General features: G+C 41.8%; 1 protein-coding gene across 2 annotated transcripts in view; it reads left to right on the plus strand.

Annotated features, from left to right (window-relative positions):
- The window catches only part of LOC146869782 (acidic mammalian chitinase-like), a 147,846-nt gene extending 126,496 nt beyond the window's left edge, over positions 1-21,350 (plus strand). The window contains exons 1-11 of one of the 2 annotated variants that reach the window (XM_085615104.1): positions 3,213-3,339; positions 4,421-4,450; positions 5,384-5,585; positions 6,841-6,897; positions 6,993-7,158; positions 14,316-14,440; positions 17,116-17,239; positions 17,405-17,590; positions 18,413-18,532; positions 20,137-20,278; positions 20,984-21,350. In XM_085615104.1, coding sequence (XP_085471230.1) covers positions 3,315-3,339; positions 4,421-4,450; positions 5,384-5,585; positions 6,841-6,897; positions 6,993-7,158; positions 14,316-14,440; positions 17,116-17,239; positions 17,405-17,590; positions 18,413-18,532; positions 20,137-20,278; positions 20,984-21,249 — 1,443 coding nt within the window. In that variant the 5' untranslated portion in view covers positions 3,213-3,314 and the 3' untranslated portion in view covers positions 21,250-21,350. Of the gene's footprint in view, positions 1-3,212; positions 3,340-4,420; positions 4,451-5,383; positions 5,586-6,840; positions 6,898-6,992; positions 7,159-14,315; positions 14,441-17,115; positions 17,240-17,404; positions 17,591-18,412; positions 18,533-20,136; positions 20,279-20,983 lie in introns of those variants that run through there. The other variant, XM_085615080.1, reaches the window with a different exon arrangement.
- Positions 21,351-24,761: the final 3,411 nt, after the last annotated feature.

Raw genomic sequence — 24,761 nt, forward strand, 5'->3', positions numbered from 1 at the left:
CAGTGCTCTGTCGCTCTTCCAAGACCAGACACGCCCTCTAAGGCCCACATCCACTTATGAGAAGCTCCCAGGGCCCTTCAATGGGTTACAGACAAGAGCCCTACACTGTAACATTCGCTCACTGCACAAAAACACCCTGCACATCTATGATATATTGAGCGAGGACAAGAACAACATTCTTCCTCACAGAAACTTGAATGTCAAATAGTTCTGCACCTGATGTAGCACTGGTCATTCTGGCTGGCACCTCCATGTTGCACCTTGATAGTGAGGGGAAAAAAGGGGGAGGTATGGCCATCATTTGTAAACAAAACTTGAACTGTGTCACTTTTGACAAGAAGGAGTTTTTGGGGGCAGAATCTAAAGATTTCTGCATGACATGCTCATCTATCACATTCCAGGCCATGCAGGTAATTTCATGGCCTGTCTAGATGAGTTCCTCGCTAAATACTTGTTGAAATACTCTAATGCCTTGGTATTAGGCAACCCCAGTGTTCATGTGGATGCTGTCTTTGAAAGACGTGGCAAACTCCTTTTGGAAAAACACGTCTCATTGCGATTTGCAGCAATTTGTCACCCAGCCTACTCATGTAGTGGGACACATCTAAGACACCATCTTCTGTAACTGCCAAATCTTGGTGTCACACATTAAACTCTTGGTCTGGTCTGACCATTCCCTTGCCTACTTTAATTGGTTGGTGCAACATAGCCCCTGAGGATGCAGGGCGTGTTCCTCTTCTTCTCTCTGCAACTGGTCCACAGTCTCCGCCTGGAGCTCAGTCACACTTGGGCGAACATTCTCATCACATGAGTGGGAACTTTGATGTCCATGCACATTTTCTAATGGCTGGATTATACGGTCTGCCGACTGCATCCCACATGTAAAATCGAGAGAAGCCACTTCCTCAGCAAAACGACAGTCCACACCTTGGTTCAACGAGGAGATCAAGAAGCTCTCTGAGTATTGCAAGAAACTTGAAAGAATCTGGAGGCATCAGTGCCACCCAAAGGATAAATCAATCGACAAAAGCCTCTAAACATTTACCATCTTGTTATCAGTAAAGCACAATCTTACTTTTTTACTGCTCAGACTGATACTTCTCACAAAACCGGACAAAGTTTAAAAACATATTAAAATATCAAACATGATCGGATAATGGAACTCATACATCAAACGTTTTTGGTCCACACATGCTAAACAGGCAGGATATCCTGAGCATGTGTGCCTTGTGAGGCCTTTGTAAGTAAATTATTCGCATCGTGTCAAAATACACCATTCCTAGTTTTCTTTAGTGGAAGTCAACCAGTGGAAGATGCTTTCCTGCTGGTTTTAAACAGGAGGGACTGTGTTTTTTCTATATTTACATCATATGTCAAATGGTATCAAATGGCTATGCATTCCCCTAGTGTTGATAATGACTTACAGAGTGAGCAAACAATGTTTCCCAACTGCGTCAAGAACTCAGATTCTCCTACTGCAATATAATTCCAATGAGATCAGACTGAATACAAGTTGTTATAATTCTCAAGGGTCAGAAAAAGTTTTCAAAATAATCCACAGCACGCTCAAAACCACTTGTGAGAGTCTTGTACCTTGGGTAATCATGAGTGGACTGTGGGATATCTGGATCCACCAGAGCATAAACTGCACTAATCAGCAAATGTCTTGCTTCATCAATATGAAGAATGTGATTTTCTCTAGCTGTTCTAAGCAGGAATCTGGTTTAAGGAGTTGTTTCTTCTGTTATTCACCCTATTGTGCAAAGGCAATAACACACTAAGTTATTTCTTGGTCTGATCAAGAAAAAATAACTTGGTTGTTTAGTAGATCACAGCCCACTGTGCATGATGTTCAGAAGGGTACCAGATGTGAAAACATTTGAACAGATCATATAACCAGGTAGCAGAAGAATTTCAAATCACCATTCACAAAAAACAATGTATTCTATCTTCAACCGCAGTTTGGCCAGGGTCATCATAAATGTTGTGTGGAGCAGATTACCCGACATGAAAAGTAATGTGCTTTAGATGGGCATGAAGAAGAAGTTTAGCACCAGCCATTGTTCTTTGGTAGAGGTACAGTCTTGTCAAAAGCCACCTACTATTTGGAAGACATTTTACAAGAAAGAAGCTGGTTGAAACTTTACTATACAATATATTTTATTTTTAATCCATCAATTACAAATTCAGTAAAGCTATAAATGAGCACCATGTTTGAGCATAGGGTTTAACACAGATAAAGAAATAAACCAACCAGTGAGGGCTTATGTAGACATGCTGATCAAAGATGATTTTCTTATGTTGTCTTCTAAAATTAAGCAAGGTGATGAGGTAGACAGAGAGCAAGCTATCTTTGTTGTACATCTAGGAAGTAGATCACCTCTATGAAGTTTGCTTTAGAATGAGGATCAGAACTTTAAAGGAGAGCCTTGGCATGTTTTGCTCATTGATGTGGTTCTGAGAAATAGGTGGAATGTTTATTGATACATGTCCAGGTCGGCCTATATTGAGAGCCTGTTAATAAATAGGACTGAAGAAAAGACAGTCAAGACAGGTTGGTGGCACCATTACATGGAGCTACGTTATAAGCTTTCTTGTATACCATGGAATTTGTTACGTTTTCAGAGGAGTGAGAATTACAAAGATGTGGACTTACTGTGAGCCTCGATCTAGTTTGTCCTTTATTGTGCTTTGTCAGTCTGTCAGCCTTAGTTGCATTGAATATTTATGAATGACTCAGTGGAAACCTCATTCTATTCAAAGCTAAAAATGTCGAAGATACTGACCATTCTCTTCAAAAACACAACTGGTTGATGACCTTCACTAGGTCCTTGTGTCTGTTAAACTTGTTTAATTGTACAAATTATTTCATTTATCAGTCAGAGCGACAATACGTCAAGGAGATGTTTACCCATGGCACCAGAAATGGAAACTTCTGTTGAGGTTATCGATGCCATCGTATGATACAGTATATGAAGCAGAAATAACAATGCTTTGATCAGTAGGCACCACAAAATAATCAGCTTCCACAGTCCTTGGTTTGCACAGTAAATACATTGCACACCTCTGGGGACTGAAAAATGCCCTTAGCGTGATTCAACAACTGCCAAAAAGGACTAAAATTGCTTGCAAAATTGGCCTTATGACAAGAAATTGGTACCATTTTTCTGGAGTTATTTAAAGGTACTAATTATACAAAAAGTAAGATAGCAGCCTATTAATCCGACAACTAATCACAAAATTAGAGGATAACAGTGGAGGCAGGAGGTATATAAGCAGGAAACAACCAGCTTAGGATCAGTACAGAGGCAAAGATGGCAAAGCTACTCTTCCTTACGGGTAAGTCCAGGCTTCCTCAGACTCATTCTCAGAATGTAGAATCATTTCTAGAATGCTAGACCGTGATTTCCAGCTTGCTGCTCATTTCTTTGGAAAGGAGATCTCATGTCCTCCACCACGTCTTGTGGATAGGTGGGGGTTTGCAGCATTTCCTTTGTTTAGAATAAAACACCCTTTAGGTCTCCAACGGATCTCATGACTGTGTGCTTGTGGTTGAGAAGTATCTTTTCTATTGGTAAGAGAGGGCCTCAGAACGGGACATCTGTGTACCGAAAAATGTATCTTTTGTTAGCAGTGTGATCTCTTTATGGTGGCAGTGGGATCGGTCACTGTTTTCTCACAGAGTGCTCTCTAGCTTTTCTTGGATATGGGTAAACCCCAACTATTGTGAACAATAGAGCTCACATGTGATCGGCAGATATTCTAATCGATGGAGCCTGGGTGCACTGACAGTCTCCTGCTGTTCCTGTGCATTAGTAGAGACCAACTGTTCATCTGGTTGAATTGTTCACAGTAACCGTGGTCTCAGCCAAACAATGAAACCTGATTACTATGTCATGAAAGGCATTGGGTAAAGGACAAGATCGCAATTTAATTTACTAACACCTGATAGCGCCAGGAACAAGCCACAACATTGTAGAGTCACTGTGTATTGTTCACAAGAGCAAGGATTGTCAGCAAAAGCTGCACTCCCAGAGGTCTGAGCATAATGTTTTCTCCTCAACAACATTTTGTTAATTACTTAACTTGTCCACACTAACTCCTCCAATATATCATTAGTCAGTGTGATATAATTTCCGAAAACGAGCAATATCAAGACAAAAGTAATGTAATGGGATGTGTGATGGCATCTCTGATCGCACTGCTTTGTCTTGTTTCATTACATATGATCTCCGCTCTGAAATATTCCAGTCCACAGCTAGAATTTCAATAATTAGCACTGTAGGACAGCCTACAGCATCTTTTGGGATCATTTTACCTGAAGACATTTGATAGCAAGGAACATCTACAACTAAACCTTTCTTGAAAAGTCCACGTGTTTGAATGTATTGACTTTAAAATCTGTGTTTATTTTTTGTAGGTTTTGCGCTCCTGCTTAATGCTCAGCTGGGTAAGTTTTATTTAACAATTGTGCCCATTTCTCTTGGGAGGGACTGACCTACATTAAGATTACAGTAGAATTTATTCACGAAAATAAAACAAAACGTATAAGCTGAATAAGCATCGACACAGCTTTCAGATAATACGACCCTGGCATGTCAGATAACTTTTGTAAAAAGATCCACTGAAATCTGTGATTACAGCATATACAATTTCCCTATGAGTTTTTATATGGAGTTAAGAGGAAAAAAGTTAGACTGGTCAATTTAGCTTACCTAACGCAGTCCAAGTAAACAGTTTGTCCTTCTTCATGAGAATCAAATCTCAATCTAGAAAGGTTATGAGGAGCTAATATATGAAATAAAAGGTTAGGTCACAAATATATGTTTGAGGGGCCAACAGAGTATGAGCTCCCTATGTCCAATGAACTGCTTTTCAGAAAATGAAAATGTAGCATATGTTTGGCATTTTATTTGAAATATGCACCAGGGTCAATATATTGCCCAGAACAATCACTCATATGAACTATTGCCACAAGATTATGGAGAGGATTTACACTGTTCTCAAACTATTTTGTTTAGTTGAGGTATGAACTTGAACTGGCTTTGGAAGGGCCTAGAGGCATTTTGCTATGCAGTTTTCCATTGCTTTGCAGTCAGGTTATTGGTATGGTGTTCACAAGCATACAAACATTAACACCGCTCTGAAAAGATCACATTTTGTATTAAGAATGTTGTCAGGGCCCATGAAGCCACTGGCAGTGAGTGCAAAGCTCAGAAAGCTGGCTCGAGTAGGCTTTTTTTATTTCTCACAGAAACCACTATGGTGTTGGGATTTATCTTGATTGAGCATCAAATAGCAAGAATTAGTAAGAAATTGATGCTCTTCAAAGGCCTGCCTTCATAAATCATGGTTTTAAAGTTATATTTTATTCCCGCTGCAGGCTCTGCCTACGAGCTGACATGCTACTTCACCAACTGGGCTCAGTACAGGCCGGGCCTGGGGAAGTTTAAGCCCGACAACATCGACCCATGCCTGTGTACTCACCTGATCTATGCCTTCGCTGGAATGTCCAACAACCAGATCACAACCATTGAGTGGAATGACGTGACTCTCTACAACTCCTTCCAGAACCTCAAGAACCAGTGAGTCCTGTTTTTCGTGCATTGAATTACCTTTCAGTAATTGCTACAGAGAACATGGAGGCATGCATCACACCAAATAAAATAAGCATAGCCAAATTCAAATGAGAGCAGCACAAGAATCCAAACAATTTCATCTGCTGGATTGGAACAAATGTGCCTCCCAAAATCTATCGGATGCTACTAAGGGAATGCATTGATTTGTTGGGTGGTATATGCTGAGCCCTTTCTTACAATAAAGTGGGGAACTTACTTTCTTGAGAATTCCTCACCACTGTCCTGAGCTGAAATCCAGTGTCAGAGATCCTCTTCTACTTTTCTTGCTAAACCTGCACATGTTCAACACAAACCATAATCATTCTATGCTCCACTCTAGTCAACCTAGAAGTAATGGTTTGACTAAATTGCAAACTGATTACTCCTATATCAACTATTACCTCTTCCAGCAACTAACACTGCAATATGTACAATGCCCACCCTAACATAGCTTAAACTCTACTGAACTACTTATATAAGTTCTAAACTTCAACAATCTGGACTACTGCAATAGTCCCATTCAACTTCACTTACTATTGGACTCCTAGGAAAAGTGGTGTACTTCTAAGCCAACTCCTATCTGACCTAACAGGAGCTAACTCACCTCCACTACAGCTAGCAGACAGCCTGGAGCATGGTATTACATGTCTAGCAAGCACCAGCACCTTGAAAATATCCAAACACTGCCTTCCTGGCCCTCTGTTGATTCCACTGTTTACCGCTGTTTATGTTTATTGCACACAGTTTAACATGAACAAATCCCATTATTTTAGGAGTAATGTTTTAAGTGTGGTAAACATCTTCTAAAGCCTTACTGCCCTCTCGCCAAAAGTACTGGCTTTTATTCTTACTTGTCAGTGCAAGCTCTAAGGTATCATTAGCTAGAAACTCTGTACATAATATCTGTGCAAGAAAATTCACAAAATAGAAGTTACAATATTAAAGCATCTTAAAAGTCTTGCACTGTCTTGGAAAAGCCCTAGTGACCAAAAAAACATTCAACACTGACATTCAGTGCCACACACAATATAAAACATGTACATAGTGTAATAAAAAAACTGAATGTATGATCAAAGTGTGTGCATCGAATAGCCAAAACAAGCCACTATATCACAGCTATTGAAGTGGGAGGGATCAGAGATCACATGTTTACAAAATATGGGAAGAAATGGATTTAACACTGCTAGGTACCATGGTCCTGATTGGCTGCTCTCTTTTCTAGGAACGGCAATCTGAAAACTCTGCTGGCAATCGGTGGCTGGAACTTTGGCACAGCCCCGTGAGTATTTTAAATGGAGTTGAACTCTAAGGCTTTATGCAAAACCATCCGTCAGCTGTTGACGCTTCTATCCCTATGGTTTTATTCTTCTTCAGATTCACTGCCATGGTCTCCACCCCACAGAACCGTCAGACCTTCATTACCTCGGTCATCAAGTTTCTGCGACAGTATGAGTTTGATGGGCTGGACTTTGACTGGGAGTACCCTGGGTCTAGAGGAAGCCCCCCTCAAGACAAACAACTCTTTACCACACTGGTCCAGGTAACTTGGACTGTAAATGGTGGAGTGGATGTACTATGTGACAAGCGGAGCATATATTATGTACATAAAAGGTATAGCGCCCAGGTTATTTCCTAGGCAATTTAGTACCATAGCACTCCATTATTCGTGGAGTTAGAGTCTAACTGAAAGTAACTGCCTGCTTTAAAAGTGACCCGTACTGGCTGACATGTCAGGCAGTTGTAGAGATTGAGTGATGAACTGGTGTTAGCAGTCCTCGTTCAACGTTATAGGGTGACTTTGCTACGGGCAGGCAGGCAGTACGGAGCTTCTTACCTGGGCAGCTGTGTTGAGGCGGACGCCCCCCCTTTCATTGCCGCTGATACTTGTGCTGCAGCGCTCGACGTAGGGAGTGCAGGACTACGCCTCCCAGGAATCCCGGCAGCGCAACCAGCCACACCCATTGACACTTCCGCCCCAGGAGGCGATAAAACCAAACGGCTCCCTCCGCATCGCGGGACGCGCCCGGGCGGCGCCGGACTAAGCCCGGGCAAAGGGCGGGACATCTGTGGCCATCTGGGGCTGGCCGAGGCTGGGCTGGGCTACATCTTGTTCCAGTGTATTTCTATGTTACCGATCATATAGACCTGGGATATAGTGCATTTCTCCACCAGGTCCTATTTGTAAATGAGGATTGTTTATTGTTGCTTATTTGTATTTTAAATTGATTAAGGGATTCTGGTAGATCCAGACTAAGGCTTTTTCTGGTGTATATTTTAATCATACACTTGTATGTATATTTAGCGAGCCAACCATGTCTACAGCAAACAAGGGGATTGTACGTTCTAATATAGCCACTCTTGATAATTACCTTGTGAAAGTAGTCGACAAAATTAACAAAGAGCGTCGACTTTCTTTGGGTCGGGGGAGTACCTCGGCTCCTTTACTCAGCACTCCCAACTCACCCACTTCATTGCCTACCTTATTAGGGGACGGTAGTGGCAATCTAGAATGTCCTGTACTTTCAACAATGGTTACCTATGAAGAATCAGACTCTAACCTGACTATGCCAGAGCCGTCTCAAGTATTACCAGTTTTATGCTCTCCGGCTCCGAGAGTGCAGAGAGTATTAAGATCAGGGAAGGGCGTTGCCGGGTCAACTCTCCCAAAACGGGGGGGGGAATCATAATAAAAAAAGATCGGACCCCCCTTCTAAGTGTGTTGTTAGTGATCTAGGTTTGGAAACTAATAACACCCAAGTAAAATTAGATCCCAAGCAGTTAGAGCTTTTGATTAGTATTATAGACACGAAGCTTGATAAAATTATTATGCCTTTAATGGATAGACTTGATACTCTTTCAGGGGAAATTAAGAGGCTGGAAGGTCTCTTGAATCCGCATACTGGGACAAAGGTTAGCTCAGTAGAATCGTCAATGGTTAATGTTTCCGAAATGGAGACTTCTAAGATACCCAATGGGGGTTTATGCCCAAATACTGCAGTTGTATCGAACCCAACGGTGGGCCTAAACACATCACCCAAATCTACGACAGTGGATAAGTCAGGGAACATCGCTGCTAAGTCTAAAAGTTATGGTTACTCGAGGCCTAATTTACCCCCGGAATGTGCACCATATGTGGTGGTTTTAACAAATGTTCCACCACTTTTGGACACCGGGACTCGTAGTAACCTAGAAACCCACGAGTCCCTTAAGAATAAAACGGTGGCTTGGCTTAATCGAGAGTGTGGTTACCCAGTAGCTCTGTCTGATCAAATCTTAACCACTACCAGAGCTAACTGGATAGGGAACTCTCATAAAAGTATTAGTGGCGATTGTGTGATTGTCAATTTTAACAATCACCAACTAGCTACTACTACTTTGCTCAGAGCCACTTCTCGACCCTTGAAAGATCAGGGAATCTCACTCAGACCTCTGGTTTTTTTTTATCAACATGTAATTAATCAACCACCTAATGCCTTTAAAAGGGGTAGTGGCAGTGCCTCTAGTGTGCCAAGCAGGTTTGAGGTGGTTACATCCAATCGGTTTCAATCCCTGAGTGGTTTAGATTGTAACGATTGACTGGTTTTTGATGTGGCGCCCTCTGAAGATGGAACACTATTTTGTGGTGCAGAGTCTGAAGGAATTACTTCCGGGCCCCTTGGTAATGTTAGTATCCCTCCTGACTTTTGCCCGTTAATTGGCCTTGCGGGCGATGTTGAGGGGGCTAAAGGAGTAGCGCCTGCAGCAGACAACCCCAGCTTGAGTCCAAGCTTATTTTCCCAGGATGAAGGCATTGAAATACCCTCTGGGTCTATGAGTAACTTTTTTGTCAGCTGGAATGTTGCTGGCCTAGCATCCAAAGAATAGAGCCTGGGGTGGTCAGAGTTTATCAATCTTTTTGATATCTGTTGTTTTCAAGAAACATGGTGCAAAAATTTTTCAGGTTATAATGGCTTTGTTTCCTATCAGTTACCTGCTATGGCATCCATTTCTGGAAGAGCTAAGGGAGGGCTTTTGGTTCTGATTTCCATCAAAGTCCCCATTATTGTTAAAAAACATGTTTTAGTGGGGGCCCATTCGCAGATTTTATGGCTATCTGAGAGGGATGGAAGAAATATTATTTTAATTAATTTTTATAATAATATATTTGACAGCACTAGGCACTTGGTGGTAGATGCACTGAGAAGTGCATTAGATGATATTATTGAGGGTTCTAATGTTGTTTTCGAATTTATTTTGGCGGGGGATTTTAATACTGTAGTTTGTCCCCTCTCTAACCATTGTTTGTGTGGGATTACCAACCGCTTTGGGGATGTGGATCTTCATTTTCCTCATAATAAGTATGGGGATTCTTTGAACCATCTCTTAGCGGCCCTTGATATGGAAATATTGGTTACCGAAAAGAATGATCAAGGTGAGAGTATTCCGACATTTACAGGCAGGGGGGCAAATACTGTCATTGATTTTATTAGCATGTCATCAAGTCTTGTCCCATGGAGTTTGGCACCTAAGGTCGTGGATATTGTGCTTAGCGATCATAACTGTATTGTTGTAGAGGTTGTTTTATGGAATAAAAAACCTGTACTTGTACCGGAGGTTATAGTTAAAATTGAACCACATAGACCCAATGGTACAAGGTTAAGATGGAATGGTGACAAAGCGGTTATGACGTCTGATTCTAATATTAATAGCTGCTTATTTGAAATTTCTGAGATTCTTGAGCAGGCTGACGTTATTGCCGATTTTGTTCAACATTTTATCCGAATTAATTCCATTATAGACCTAAAATTTACTAAATCAACTGAGTGTAAGTCTAAACAACAAAGGGGTTGGTTTAATTGTGCTTGCACTCTTGCTCTTAAAGAGCTTAAAGACGCACTGGCAACCAAACCTAGAGTTAGGGACCAGGTGTCTAAGCTTAGATTAAACTATAAGAATACAGTTAAGCGCAGGAAGATAGAGCTACAACATGAGGCCTGGGATAAATTGAAACAGGCAGCCGAACGGAAAGATTGTACATTATTCTGGGCCACGGTTAACTGCCCATTTTTAAAAGATGAGAAGGTTCCGGAATTAACCTCCACGGTTAGTATGGATACATGGATTTCCCATTTTTCTATTATCTTTGACTCAGATAAAGTTTTGGCCAATAACAATGACTGCTGGCCCATAGTTCCCTTGGATATTAGTATTACCGAGGTTTTAGGTAGCATTGGTGCTAGCAAAGGAGGAAAGGCCCAGGGCCCCGATGGGGTGCCCATTGATGTTTATAAGTTAGTCCCGGAGGGATGGGGTCCTACGCTGGTTAAAGTTTTTAATGCCGCAGTCTGCTTTGGGGTACCCCCAACTTGGGAGGAATCAATTATAATACCTATCTTTAAGAAAGGTGATCGGGGGGACGTGAAGAACTATCGCCCCATTTCCCTGTTGGATTCCTCTGTAAAAATAATGAGTAGGGTACTCTTGGTTAGGCTGGAAGAATGGGCAGAAACCAATAGCATTCTGGCAAACTGCCAGTATGGGTTCAGAAAGGGTCGCGGGACGATCGAGCAATGTCTGAATCTTGAACTCTTGATTGGGAAATACACCCAGGAAAGGCATAGGAAGGGCTCTATTTATCTCTGCTTTGCAGATTTAAGTAGTGCCTTTGATTTGGTGGATCATGCTATTCTCTGGGCCAAGTTGATTGAAATGGGGGCCCCTGAGGGCATCAGTTTTTTCTTGGCCCGACTTTATGCTAAACTTTGAACCAGTGTACGGTATGGTTCTAGTGGGGAGTGTACCACTAAATTTCGGATCGGGCGGGGCATAAGACAGGGGTGTGTTCTTGCCCCCCTGCTTTTCACCCTTTTTATTAATGAAGTGGACTCTGTCCTACAGTTAGTAGCGGCAGATGCCCCTAGAGTTAATAATATTAATGTCCTGGTATTACTCTATGCGGATGATGCCGTATTATTGTCCAGGACCCCGATAGGTCTTCAAAGCTTAATGGATGGGTTTTCACAGTTTATTACATCTAGAAAACTAGTGATTAATAAAACCAAAACTTATATCATGGAGTGTGGGCCGGGGAAGAGTAAGCGTCATTCTTACTATATTGATCAACACAGGGTCAAACTAGTTGATAATTTTAGTTATCTTGGAATCACCTTTTCCAAGAACTGTAGTTGGGCCAGTGAGCATACTAGTGTCAGAGCTAAGATGTCCAGAAGCGCCAATGGGTTTTTAATTTTGCCACTAAACTAGGGGACAAACGGCTAAGTGATATGCTTAAGATCTTTCAGTCACGATGCCTTTCCACCGCCCTCTATGGGGCGGGGATTTGGGGCTTCGCCCCGGCCGGGTGCTTACAGGTGGAGGAGAATGTCTTTCTGAAAAAACTTTTGAATCTACCCAAATCTGCTTCAAATGACCTAGTTCACAGTGAACTTGGTATCCCATTTCTAAATGATTTGATTCTCCTGAGGCCATTATTGTTGTGGCGGTCAATCTGGCTGAAAGAAGAGACGTCTTTAAATAGAGCCATCATTAACGACTGTCTCACTGCTGATAACCATTTAAAGATCCCATGGATTAAATATATTATCAACAGTTTCCAGGAGATCTATGGCATTGATATTAAAACTGATAGATATGGGGCCACAGCGATTTCTAAGTCAGAAATGAAGCATATCTTTCTGCTGTGTAAAACTGAGAGACGGGTTTGTAATACCGGCATTTTATCTACCTGTGTGCAATATAGCATTATGAACGAATTGAAGGGTTATCAACAGTATTTAACCCAGGTGACCAGAGTCTCCCACAAGTTTGTTTTAACTAGACTCAGAATGGGGATTGTGCATAAATTAGTCGCATTCCCTTCCGTGAACAAGCAGCCTGTTGGTCCCTGTCCGTGTGACAACTTGTCAGCACAAAGCACTATGCACTTTCTTTTGCTGTGTCCATTGTATGGGAACTCTTGTGTAGCTTTTTTAAAACCCATTTTTGTAAAATTTGGTGTTAGGTCAGTACATGATTCTTTTAAACTGCTTTTTAATCTGCATCATCCTGATATCTGTTTTTTACTGCGACATTCTTACTAAAAGCCATTAATGTCAGGAAAAGTATGAGTTTTTAAGTATTTATTCTCCCCTCGTCTGTATTATATGTTTCTTTTTAGTTATATGCCGCCAATTGTGATGTTACTGTATTGCTATCAATTTTTATCATGTATGTGCTTATATGGACATTGTTTTTTGTTCCGAATAAAGACTTATGAAATTAAATGAGTGATGAACTGAGTAAGTCTTGACAAAAAATTTAAGGAAAAACACCACAGCATTCTAGCAATCTGGATACATTAGTACTGCATGGCAACAGAGTAGTGGGTTTCCAATGATACAATTTAGAGAAAAGCACACAATATTGAGCATCTAGATGCCAGAAAATAAAAAGAAATACATTAAATAAACGAGTAATGTTTGGGGATACAAGCAAGCTATTGCAATCAAATGCATGGTAATTTAATTTTTACTTGCAGCTATAACACTTACAAAAATGACAATTCTAACTTGGATGTCAAAGGCCATCACAAACTAGAAGACTGGTAATCAAAGATCACTGTTAGTAGTATATGCACTAAACCGGGTTTTTTCTTTAATAATAAAAAAAAAAGTTCTGAAAGGAATCAAATTCAATGAGATTTAGTCTATCTAGCATTATAGGATTAGAAAATATTTCAAAAGACGTTGCCATGATAGAGTTCACTGGTCCACACATAATAAAATTCAGCTTAGTCACTGAGATCCTCTCATTAGACATTAATATGTGTTTTTAAAGTGGATGGTGTCGGAACAGGCAGGTGTGGCAGTGGATCTGTGGCAAAGCAGATCTCTGATGGGGGCTGGGAATAAAGAGGCAAGATTGACAAGAAGCTGTCCGATGTCCATTTATCCGGTTAGATGCCCTACAGTAAATCTTGGGACATTGCTGCAAAGTTCTGAATGGCAACCTATGATTCTAAAAAAAATGCAGCTGACTTACAGCAGCTTGCTACCACTGGTTGAAAGTACCAAATGCTGCTTTCCTATTCACTTACACTACACAACGCACAAGACGCAAATAAAAGGATCACAGGTAACCGGATAAAAACATCAGGAAACTAATCTTCAATCAGCACTAAAACCCAGAGTACCAAATCATCATGTCCGTGATAGAAATTGGCTATACAAATACTAATAACTCAATGACAATATCAACAGATTCAAATCAGTTTCCAGACAGAAAACAATACAAGAGTGTGAAAATTAGAAAATAGAGGCTTTAATGTGCTGAAAGACATTGCAGTTCTCCTGTGTTTGTTGTATACAGAGCTTAAAAATGGGGGTTAGCTGTCTAAATTTCTGTACATGAGGCAAGTGAGAGACTGAAAGGGAAGTGAAATGGTCAGCATAAAACAATGCATTAATGGGGGCAAGAGGGGACTAGAACTTGGGTTTCTTGACCCTATCTGTAACTACCACTGGCTTGCCCCTCATTGAACACAATAAAATCTTCTATGAGGCACAATGAGTTTAAAGAATGGATTAATGTAAAAACTACACTAATACAACTGGATACAACAGACATTTTAAAATAATACATTATAATTATAGACCACCCTTTTTCAATTTGGTCTTGCTTTACTTGTTAACACATGGTTTCTTCTGTTAATTTTTGCAGGAAATGCTAGCAGCCTTCCAGCAGGAGGCCACTCAGACCAACAGGGCCCGCCTCATGGTGACTGCAGCAGTGGCTGGAGGTATCTCCAACATCCAGGCTGGATACCAGATCCCTCAGCTCTCGGCGTAAGTACAACAAGTAATCTGGTCATGGCTTGGTTCCAAGACTGCTGCAAGCACTGGACTATAGCAGTGGTTTGCCTGAGAGAATAGATTTTGCATATATAAGTAATGTAGCTTGCTATAGCTTCTATTATAGCTTTATAGCCTGCAGTAGCGGGCTATGCTGGCCATTAAAAGCCCACTCCAGCATTCTGCTTGGGCCTTTAACAAGGGAGTGGGCCTTTAATAGCCAGTGTAGCCCAGCTACAGCGGGCAATGAAGCTATTAGAACATTCCGCTCCATGAGGGCAGAAATTTCTAATTAAAAAACACAAAGTGCTCTCAGAGCCTCCCCTTGGGCTCCGAAGCCTTAGTTTCACAGCTCTGGCAGTGAATGTTCTACATCTAACAGCGCACGCAGGGCCATGGCTGTCAGCTGCTGAACATTCACAGCAAGAGCTGTGAAAGGAGCTGACTGGTTCCCGCTGGCTTGGATGAACTGCTTTTTGAAGTCCAGCCAAGCTAGGGAGACCCAGGAGCTGAGCAGCATTCACCCGTCCCTCCTTCTGAAGCCCTAGTAACACTGAGCTACAGGAGGAGGGAAGAGTGCAGGCTGCGTATGTCCTCCTACACAGCCACTGCCTTACACTTTCCTCTGCCTAAATAATATATTTTCGAGAAGCACGGAAAAAATAAAGGCAAATGCTGTGTATTAGAAAATTGAAATGTTGAGATCAGCGGGGACTATACAAGCTCATATAGGTCGCTGCTGCTTCATAGTCTTGAATTGAGGGCTCAACATTCCAATGTTCTCATTTGCTATAGAAGCTATAACAAACGTCATTACTTATATACACAAATTCTATTCATTGGTATGTTGAGAGCTCCATTGAAGACAATGGAGTAGCTGCGGGCTTACAGTGACTGGTATAAGTCTGGAGCTCCAACATTCCAATGTTGGACTTCATGTTTCTCCCGTTTTAATTTATAACATTCTACCCTTAGTGGGTGAAATGTTTAATAAACATATAGCCCTTCTGCCTCAGGCTGTAAGGCTTTAATACGATTCCATAAGTAAACTAGAAGTAATATCTGAGGTAACATGGGTGCGGTCTAAAACTTTGCCTTTAGCTAACCTATCATTCACTTGTATAGCTTGAAGAACGAGACGGGTGAAACATGTTTTACTTACTATGCTAACTTTGCCCAGATATGAATGAGTGCTATAACAAACCAAATAGGGAAACTATAACAAAACAAAAGTTCTAACAAACTCTACAGAAAAGAAATTAATTAAAAACAGATTTAGAATAACAGTATCTACCCTGGAACAGCTGGCCATGGGTAGGTCCCGCACTGGGAACCTCGAGGATCCAAAGTGGTTTCCCTCGAGATTTAAGGAAATCCACCGGTCTGCCCCTGTTGGGGAATTACTACCTCATTCTTCCAGTGCACCCATCTCCGGAAGGTATAATTGTACCTCACTTTTGATGTTTTATTATTATTTTCACACACCAGGACAACAACAGCATCCTGACATAAGGGGACGTGACTTTGACCTCCCTCTGGTATTATTTGCTGCCCCCTTTGAGAGTAGACGAGGTTCAAAAGTCCTGAAGAATTGCCGAGATCCAGTTGGACTTTTTGATAGGCAAGAAACATGTCGACCCTTTCGCACAACTCACTATAACTGACACAGGTCTAATTTCCCCTCTCAGTTTGGGACTTTTTCAGTCAGTTTTTATCCATTGCCCAGACACTCCGCGAATAAATTCACCTTGGAGTATCTAGGAGCCATTTTTAAACCACACTTGTACATTCCCACATCTACTCCCTTCACATAGGTTCACCCTCACATAATATCATCTAGCTTCACAACGGAAAAACCGAGAAGACCACCGGCAAAGAACCCCCTTGCGACGCCCGTTGGGCATTGCAGCGCCGGCCCAATGAGGAGCTGCCCTATGATGAAGCATGACACCCTTCGGGGTGTGTGAGGGCCCTTGCTCCTAATTGGAGCTATCCCCGAATGAGCATTATCTCTCTTGCTCCCTTTTTCACCTACCCACGTCAGCCATTACCGACGCGTCCCCCTTTTTAAGTCGCCCCCTTGTCCTCCTAGGAACAGCACACCTTTTGTCTACAACAGTATCTTTACAATGACAAGCCATAAATGTCCAGATACATGACTTAAGACAAATTTCCACCTCCGCTTATGGATTGATCTTAACATCACCAATGGTTATATACAAACATGTTAAAGGTCCATAATATGTGCAAAAGAACCTATTAACAATGTTGTCATCCTCTGCTAAGTTTAGCTGTATAGAAAAATGTAGATTAAAAAGTTAAATGTAAAAAGGGATTGTTACTTTTAAAAAAATAGTACATTTGTAGCATGTAGAGAGTATCCCTGGAAAATACATTTCACGTCTTGTCTTCTGATGACAAGTTTATTTCTTACAATGCACACTAAAGGCAAAGATAGACCATATTCAAACCACTTGATGTGTCCTTGATTCAAAGGGATATTTTATTTAAAGCATATTTGATAAAATACTCACAAAATAGACAACGAAACTAGAGTTTGTTTGAGCAAAATATCTGGCATTTAAACACCCTGTGTCTGCAAAGACAGTTCTTTTAATAATTCAAAAGATTTCAATTGCTTAAAATGGTAACATGCATTTTTCTGGCAGGGCTCTTGACTATATCCATGTGATGACCTATGATTTGCATGGGTCCTGGGAGGGATACACTGGAGAAAACAGCCCCCTGTACACCAACCCTGCAGCCACTGGAGCAAATGCCTACTTGAATATTGTAAGTATAGCTACACGTGCTGGAGAGGCTCCAGTCCAGCACAAGCTCAAGTTGTCTATGTTTTCAGTTGAATTCCCAGTAACAGTAAATCATACAGAATGCATTAACTGATTGACATATCACATCACAGATTTTCTGACCTGAACACAAGCATTCTCTTTGTAGGATTACGTCATGAACTACTGGTTGAGCAATGGTGCCCCAGCGTCAAAACTTATTGTTGGAGTCCCGACCTATGGACACACCTTCATTCTGAGCAACCCATCCAGCAATGGAATTGGAGCCCCAACCTCTGGAAATGGACCTGCCGGGACTTACACCAGACAGGCTGGGTTCTTGGCCTACTATGAGGTATGTGAGTCAATGTACCCTAATAAAGAATCACCCACTTTGACAGATTTTTTAGTGGGCTGAAATATGCTGAGCAACTACAACATCGGGATGCACAAATATGATTTTAATGCAAACAGACAGATTTACACAAAACGCTCCTATTACGATTCAAATGTCTAACATTGCTATTTAAACCAATAAGTAATTAGCTCATTATTTTACCAACATAAATGAACAGGTTGATAGAACCATGTAACCTAACAAATTCTCTGATTCAAAGGTCTTGTTCAAACAATTAATTCTAAAATAAAAACAGCACATGTAGTCCAGCTTGCGTTTACACTCGTATGATAGTCATATGTCAACAGTCAAACTTTACTTCACTCTACTCATTGAGATTCTAAACCTCGGTAACCTCATGAAATGCTTATGTAAACCCCCACCCTTGCTTCTGTAAGCTGCGTATGGTGACACTTAATTGATCTGATCTAGGTAATAGCACTGTGCTACCCATCAGGTTTAGGTATGCGATATATAAATACCCCCCAGTAAAAAATAAAATCACTTTATTTAGACACTGACATAGAATATTGAGCACAACGGGGTGGGGTGAAGGGGAAGGTTATAAAACGGTACCATTCCACCAGACCGCTGCCTGGGATTTGAATTAAGAGACTTGACACAGCCATCTTGGAGTGTGGACACACAACAGAGAGCGATGTGGTTGCAGAACGCTGTGTTCCATGAAAGAGCACTTGTGTTTCAAATTGAGCAGCATTGCTTCAACTACTGGTGATATTTACTTTAAAGCAAACTTTATTCAATCTTAAACCACTACAGATCTGCACCTTCCTGAAGAATGGAGCTACTGAGAACTGGTCGTCTGCTGAGGAGGTTCCCTATGCATATCAGGGTAACGAGTGGCTTGGATACGATAACGTGAAGAGTGTCACTCTCAAGGTATTATTTGAAGATTGACCATTGACGTATGTAAAATGGGGAGCTTGTTCTAGAGCATCGGAGGCTCATAAAAGGATCAGTCACCCAAGCAACCAGTGCTGCTTTCCAGACAGAGGGGGGACTTCCCCAGTGGCAATGGATAGATTAAATAGTGAGCAGATGGCCAGTGCAAGCTGAAAGGACAAGGACACTGTGATATGAGGTGGGCAGATGTGTAAGGGAGACCCTGATTCAGCAGCTGCCAGTTCCTTCTGAATAGAGTCAGGCAAGAGTGGGTTAAATTTCCCTAAGGTAAAACCATTGGTTGAGAGTGATAAGGATTAAACTGCCCGCTGGCTTACTGAGTTATTTTGGGGAAATTCTGATAAAATATATTGATTTGTTTCTTTGTGGTGATTCGCAAGGTAATGACAAAGAGCTTGTGATGGTACAATCTCCAGAGAGCAGGCTTGAGGGTAAAGGAAAGGGTTAAGCACTTTAAAGAGCTCCTTCGAGGAGTTCCCAGTCTAATTTGGAGAGAAATGTGTGCTTTGTAGGCTTTTTGGAAGAGGTGTGGGCCAGCGGCCAGGGTGCCTGACTCCAGACCACAGGGTTCACGGTTCGATCCCCGGTGCCGGAGGCAGGTCAGCCCAGCACCATGTGACTCTGGGCAATAGCTCGCTTAATCTTCCTGAGGGCCCCCACCGCCGGGAAACCACTTTGGAGGTAGCTGTGCGCTTTACAAATTCAAGGTTATTATTTTTTATGTTGCGGTGATGTTTCGTTAACAACAGTTAATATGCCTCTTTATCAATGAGATTATTGAAATGGTGCCATTGTCTCTCAAGCTTTTTACATAGACTTCAGTATGCAATTCCAGGGTGTACCAGGGTGCGTGCGTTTCATGGTTGGAATTAGAGCAAGGTTTTATAAGGGCTATCTTGTTAAAAGCTGCATTAGCAGCTTAGAGGTAACCTGTTGGAACTATGTCGACATTGGAGTCAGCTGAAGTAGGTGTGAACTTAAATACAATAGAAAATGCACAAGTGCCTTGTCTTCGATGCCTTCTGTGTATGCTCAGGCACCTTGGGTTTAGTAATCTGAAAAGAAGTTAGAGAGTGATCGTCCAGAGAATAGGTAGAGGGGCATCACAAGACAAAGCGGGAGAATTTGCAAAGATCAAATCTGGTGTGGCCCGCTTGATGGATGAGATTTATCACTTTCTGTTGGAGGCCTAATGAAGTTGCATCAGAGGTTAGATGAACTACCTCAAGATTAGTGGAATCATCTCTATGGAAATTAAAATCACCCAGTAAAAGAAAATGTTGGGACGCAACAACATGGAGAGTAATGAATTAGGTGAGAAGCCCACTAAATTCTTTTTTAGGTTCTGGAGGGCAGTGTATTAAGGCACCCCTCCAGCAGTCCTTTGGAGAGATTTACATTTTACAAACACAAATCTCTACCCAGTCTGCTTGTAAATTGTCTATAAGTGAGGCTTTGGTGGTATCTTTAAAGACGATGGCTATGCCACCACCTATCCTGCCTTCTCTGTTTAGTCTCAACATTTGGTATTTATGTATGGCAGCAATAAGATAAGAGTATGTTCCATCCACTATTTATAGGCTCAGTGGCTGATGAAGAACAACCTGGCCGGTGCCATGGTGTGGGCCATTGACCTGGACGACTTCACAGGCACATTCTGTAACCAAGGGAAGTTCCCCCTCATCACTGCGCTGAAGACTACTCTCGGAGTGCAGGCTTCAGGTGAGAGACGTGATTGCAGAATTGTTTTAATATGACATCAGTGGCTAGTGCTTGTACCTTTGTTACCGGTATCTTAGGTGTAAAGTACTAAACACGCTGCTCAAATCTGCCCACAGATCCTATCCAACAGTAAACCATTCCTGCATGTTTGTAATGCCCAAGCCTTAAACCTATCAATTTTGACATATAACACACCATCTATGACCAGATCCTAGGCAGACCATGCATACAAACTGAACAAATCTATATTTGATAGGAATCCATTTTATAAAAGAACCTGCTGCAAGCACAATCTCTCCAGTTTGGGCTGCAGACACAATTTTATTTTTTCTAGACAGATGAGACTGCTTCTCATCTTCAGAATGTCTCAAGAGTCCCCTTCTACTCATGATGCTCTTCTTTAAGCAATGCAATTGGTCAAAGGATTTAGATTGGTTAGCCAGGATGGGCGTCAATGTGGGGCATGGGCTACCCAATCAAAACACACACTTTGCTAATAATGCATACACTGAATTTCAAATGTGTCTTAAATGACTGCCCAGATACTGCCTTCTTTGCACATGTTGGAATTTTGATTGGAGATCTGCAACTTGTGATCACAAGAGGTGTCCTCTTTAAAGAATCCACGTACTGTAGTCTTGGATAGTCACACTGAAAAAGGAACGTAATCATGTGAGAACCAACATGTTTTCCTCTGCATTGCAGGCTGCACAGCTCCCGCAGTTCCTGTTGCCCCTGTCACAGCAGCTCCTGCCACCGCAGCTCCATCTGGCGGTGGCAGCAGTGGAGGTGGAAGCTCCGGTGGAAGTTCTGGTGGAAGCGGATTCTGTGCAGGCAAAGCCAGCGGTCTTTACCCAGTCGCCGGAAACAAAAACGCCTTCTGGCACTGCCTCAATGGGATCACTTATCAGCAACACTGCCAGGCTAACCTGGTCTTTGACCCTAGCTGCTCTTGCTGCAACTGGTCGTAAAAACATCCAGCATCGGAACAAACATGTTAATTAATAAATTATTTGATTCAAATTGCTTGTTCCAACAATGTCATTCTATAATAAAAACAATGCAACATAAACACAGGTGTCTCAAATACTTTGGCCAGTGTATGAGTGTAACATTTTATTTTGGGCGTTTAGGTACTACTATGTTTTTTTACAAAGTGATCATTTGATTTAACTCACTCATTTAATCAAAAAGTGCATTTATTTAAAATAGCAATGTCTTCAAAATAAAAACTCTGCCTTTAGATCACATTCTTGGCCTGCAGTCCATCGTTCTGCTTTTTTGCACTGGTGCCCCAACACAGGTCTTTCATGCACTTGTACAAGTCAAATCTCTGCTATTCTTACGTTATCAAAAATAAAGAAAAAGTAATGCATTTTTGTTGGCATTATAGAAAGTGTGGCCAATGCACACAGCTTAATAAATGCACCTCAATCCTCACCTGCAGGAGCATCTGCCAGTTCAGAACTGGAATCCATAAATAGTTCCTCATTGCATCAGAATTATGTACAGCTGCACCCTCTACTGCTCCACTATTGTCCCTAAATATGGGGTTACTGATGTAGTTAAAATGGTGGCAAGCAAAAAGGAACAATAGGGCATTCCATTACAGAACATCTTGCACATAACTAAGCAGATGGGGACTTGAATGAACCGAATTTACATGCAAGGCCATAGACTTTAATAGGATGCTATTAAAATCCAACACTGAGAAATCTTCGATATGATTTATTGTTAACAGCACGGCAATACATCTTTCCAGCAGTGGACCCCATGCGCAACTGCAGTCCAGCTGGAACACACAACTGACCTTCTCCCAAGAACTTAGAATGAAAGATAAAAGATAACAGAGCGCATGCAGGCAAATGGTTTAACAAGGGCTAAAGTAATTAAAGCAACACAGACCTAATATGTACAAAAATATATTGTACTCCACTTTATAAGTATTTTCTATCTTTACATTTGAAATAAGCTGCTTTACTTTCCTTTTAAAACCGCTGGGATTAATCCTCTTTAATTGTCTTTTAAACCTTGTAAATACACGATCTTACTTAAGAACAGATCGTAATGTTGAGCGTTGCTATGGCATTAAATACAATGGCTGCCACGTAGCATTGCACGTTGTCCAAGCGTTCCCCGATTCCTCGCTCATTGCATGTTCTTTCTATGGCAACCATAAAGCCGGTCGTTGCGTCATACGTGAGCCAGGCTTACGTCGATTCCTTGCCAGTGACGAGTTCCACCGACGTCATCTCTTCGCTGAAGCGTAGCAACTGTAGATGCCAAGATACCGGAGTGCTCTTTTGAAAATAAATAATGCCTAAAGTGCCAGTAAGCTTCCCAAATTTCTTCCATAATCTTCCCGTTTTACTTTGAAACCAAAATTATCTTCTTTGCTCTTCCACATGGATTACCATTACTTTTCGCTGTTGTTCATTCTTTCACAATGCTCTTCCTTCCACAATCTTAGCAAAATTTAAAATAATCCTTGGGTTCTTGAAACTCTGCGTTCCCGTGCTGTTTAGTGACAGGAGGATTTCACTAAATCTCGTCGCCAATATTAAAATCCAACACAGAGAAATCTTCGATATGATTGAATGAACCGAATTTACATGCAAGGCCATAGACTTTAATAGGATGCTATTAAAATCCAACACTGAGAAATCTTCGATATGATTTATTGTTAACAGCACGGCAATACATCTTTCCAGCAGCGGACCCCAGGCGCAACTGCAGTCCAGCTGGAACACACAACTGACCTTCTCCCAAGAACTTAGAACGAAAGATAAAAGATAACAGAGCGCATGCAGGCAAATGGTTTAACAAGGGCTAAAGTAATTAAAGCAATACAGACCTAATATGTACATAATGTAACAGATGCTCTGCTGGAGCCTATATTATGAGCAGCCTACTGAAGTTCCATTTCCTGAGCCCAAAGAGATGAGAAAAGGTTTCTGACAGGGATTTGTGGGAAAAGAGAGTGGAAGTGTGCAAAGTGCATGGGGTTGTGGAAATGTGGATTTTCCTGATCAGTTATGTCCCCTATCTTGGACCCCAACGGTTCTATATGCATGTTACAAGTACATGTATGTTCCCTCCAGTTCCAGTTTCTAAGACGCAAACATATGTGTGTCTACCGTCAACATGTTCTCTGTCAGATCCGCCATCAATGGGCTGGATATTCGATTCCTAAGTATAAAAGGCCACCGACTTTATATGGCTAAGTTACTTCATCTTTACAGTTCAGGCGAGTAGGCCCGATTCTGTCCTCAAAGCCTTTCCCTGCTCTCTGTCTTTGACAGCTTCAGCTTGAGCTCGCATCTGTATCCATGAACTTTGTCCTACTCCCTGTGCAGCTAACGGTGACTGCCTCGGCCAGTTTTCGCCTGTCTGCCAAGAAGTTGTATTTCACCTTCGAATTATCTATTTTGCTCTTCAGCCGATGCATTCCTGTCCAGTGATTTAGGTAAACATTTCCTTTAGCTCACAAGCAAAGGACTCAGCCTTTCCGTCCTCCTGCAAGTGATTCATAGCCCTGTTGCCATGGAAAGTTTTCTGCCCCTCGCATCTCATATAGACACTTAGACGCTTGTACACGCACACAGTCAGTATAGAATAGATTCTGTCCGAGAGTTCTTCCTTGTGGATAACATAGTTCTTTAAACATAGGATGTTAGATATGATTTGGGATTAGGATGACTTGACCCCAGACTTCTCGTCTCCACATGTAGAGCTAAATGTCAAGTCCCCTTCACCCCCTAGTTGCACGTCAATTACACGTCATGCTGCCGCGCGCGCATCTATGCCAAGTATTATCTTATAGATCCACCTATGTCTGATAATTCTAACCAATCATGTTTCTTTTATTCCTTATTACGCCTAGTTTCGATTATGTCACTGTCACGTCATTTTTCTTATCAAATGTTACGCCTTCTACATTCGTTTCATTGTAATGTACTTATTATAAAAATACATGTCTGTTAATAAATTATTGTACTTCACTTCCTGAACCTTCGTGGTGACGGAACCTGAGGGCCGCGACTCGAGTCGGCCATTTTGAATGGAATAAAGCCCATTAGAAACCTCTTATACCACGGATTCTGCCTCTCGTTATTTTGAGCTATTTTACTTTAATTTAAGATTCCGCATGAAATTCAGTCCGGTAATATTTATTTTATTTACCACATAATGGCGCCCGAACAGGGACACTTTCTCATCTCACGCGCCGGCGGTGCGTTGCAGGCCCGGTCTCCTGCCACAGCTGGACGGACCATAAACGCGTACCAGCAGGATTTCCTGTAAGCTCCCTCCGGTCAAGCGGGGGCGACTGAGGCTGCGATCAACCCAGACGAGGCGGTGAGAAGTGCGAAGTATCCCGACCAGAGCCTAGCTGAGAGAGCAAGATCCGAGGTATACAGAGGCCCACCAGGTTTTCCGAAATCCCGACGTCCAGAGGGTCCGATGTCCACAGTTATCGAGTCCT

Source organism: Triturus cristatus, chromosome 1_1 (genome assembly GCF_964204655.1).
Source record: "Triturus cristatus chromosome 1_1, aTriCri1.1, whole genome shotgun sequence".
Lineage (NCBI taxonomy): Eukaryota > Metazoa > Chordata > Amphibia > Caudata > Salamandridae > Triturus > Triturus cristatus.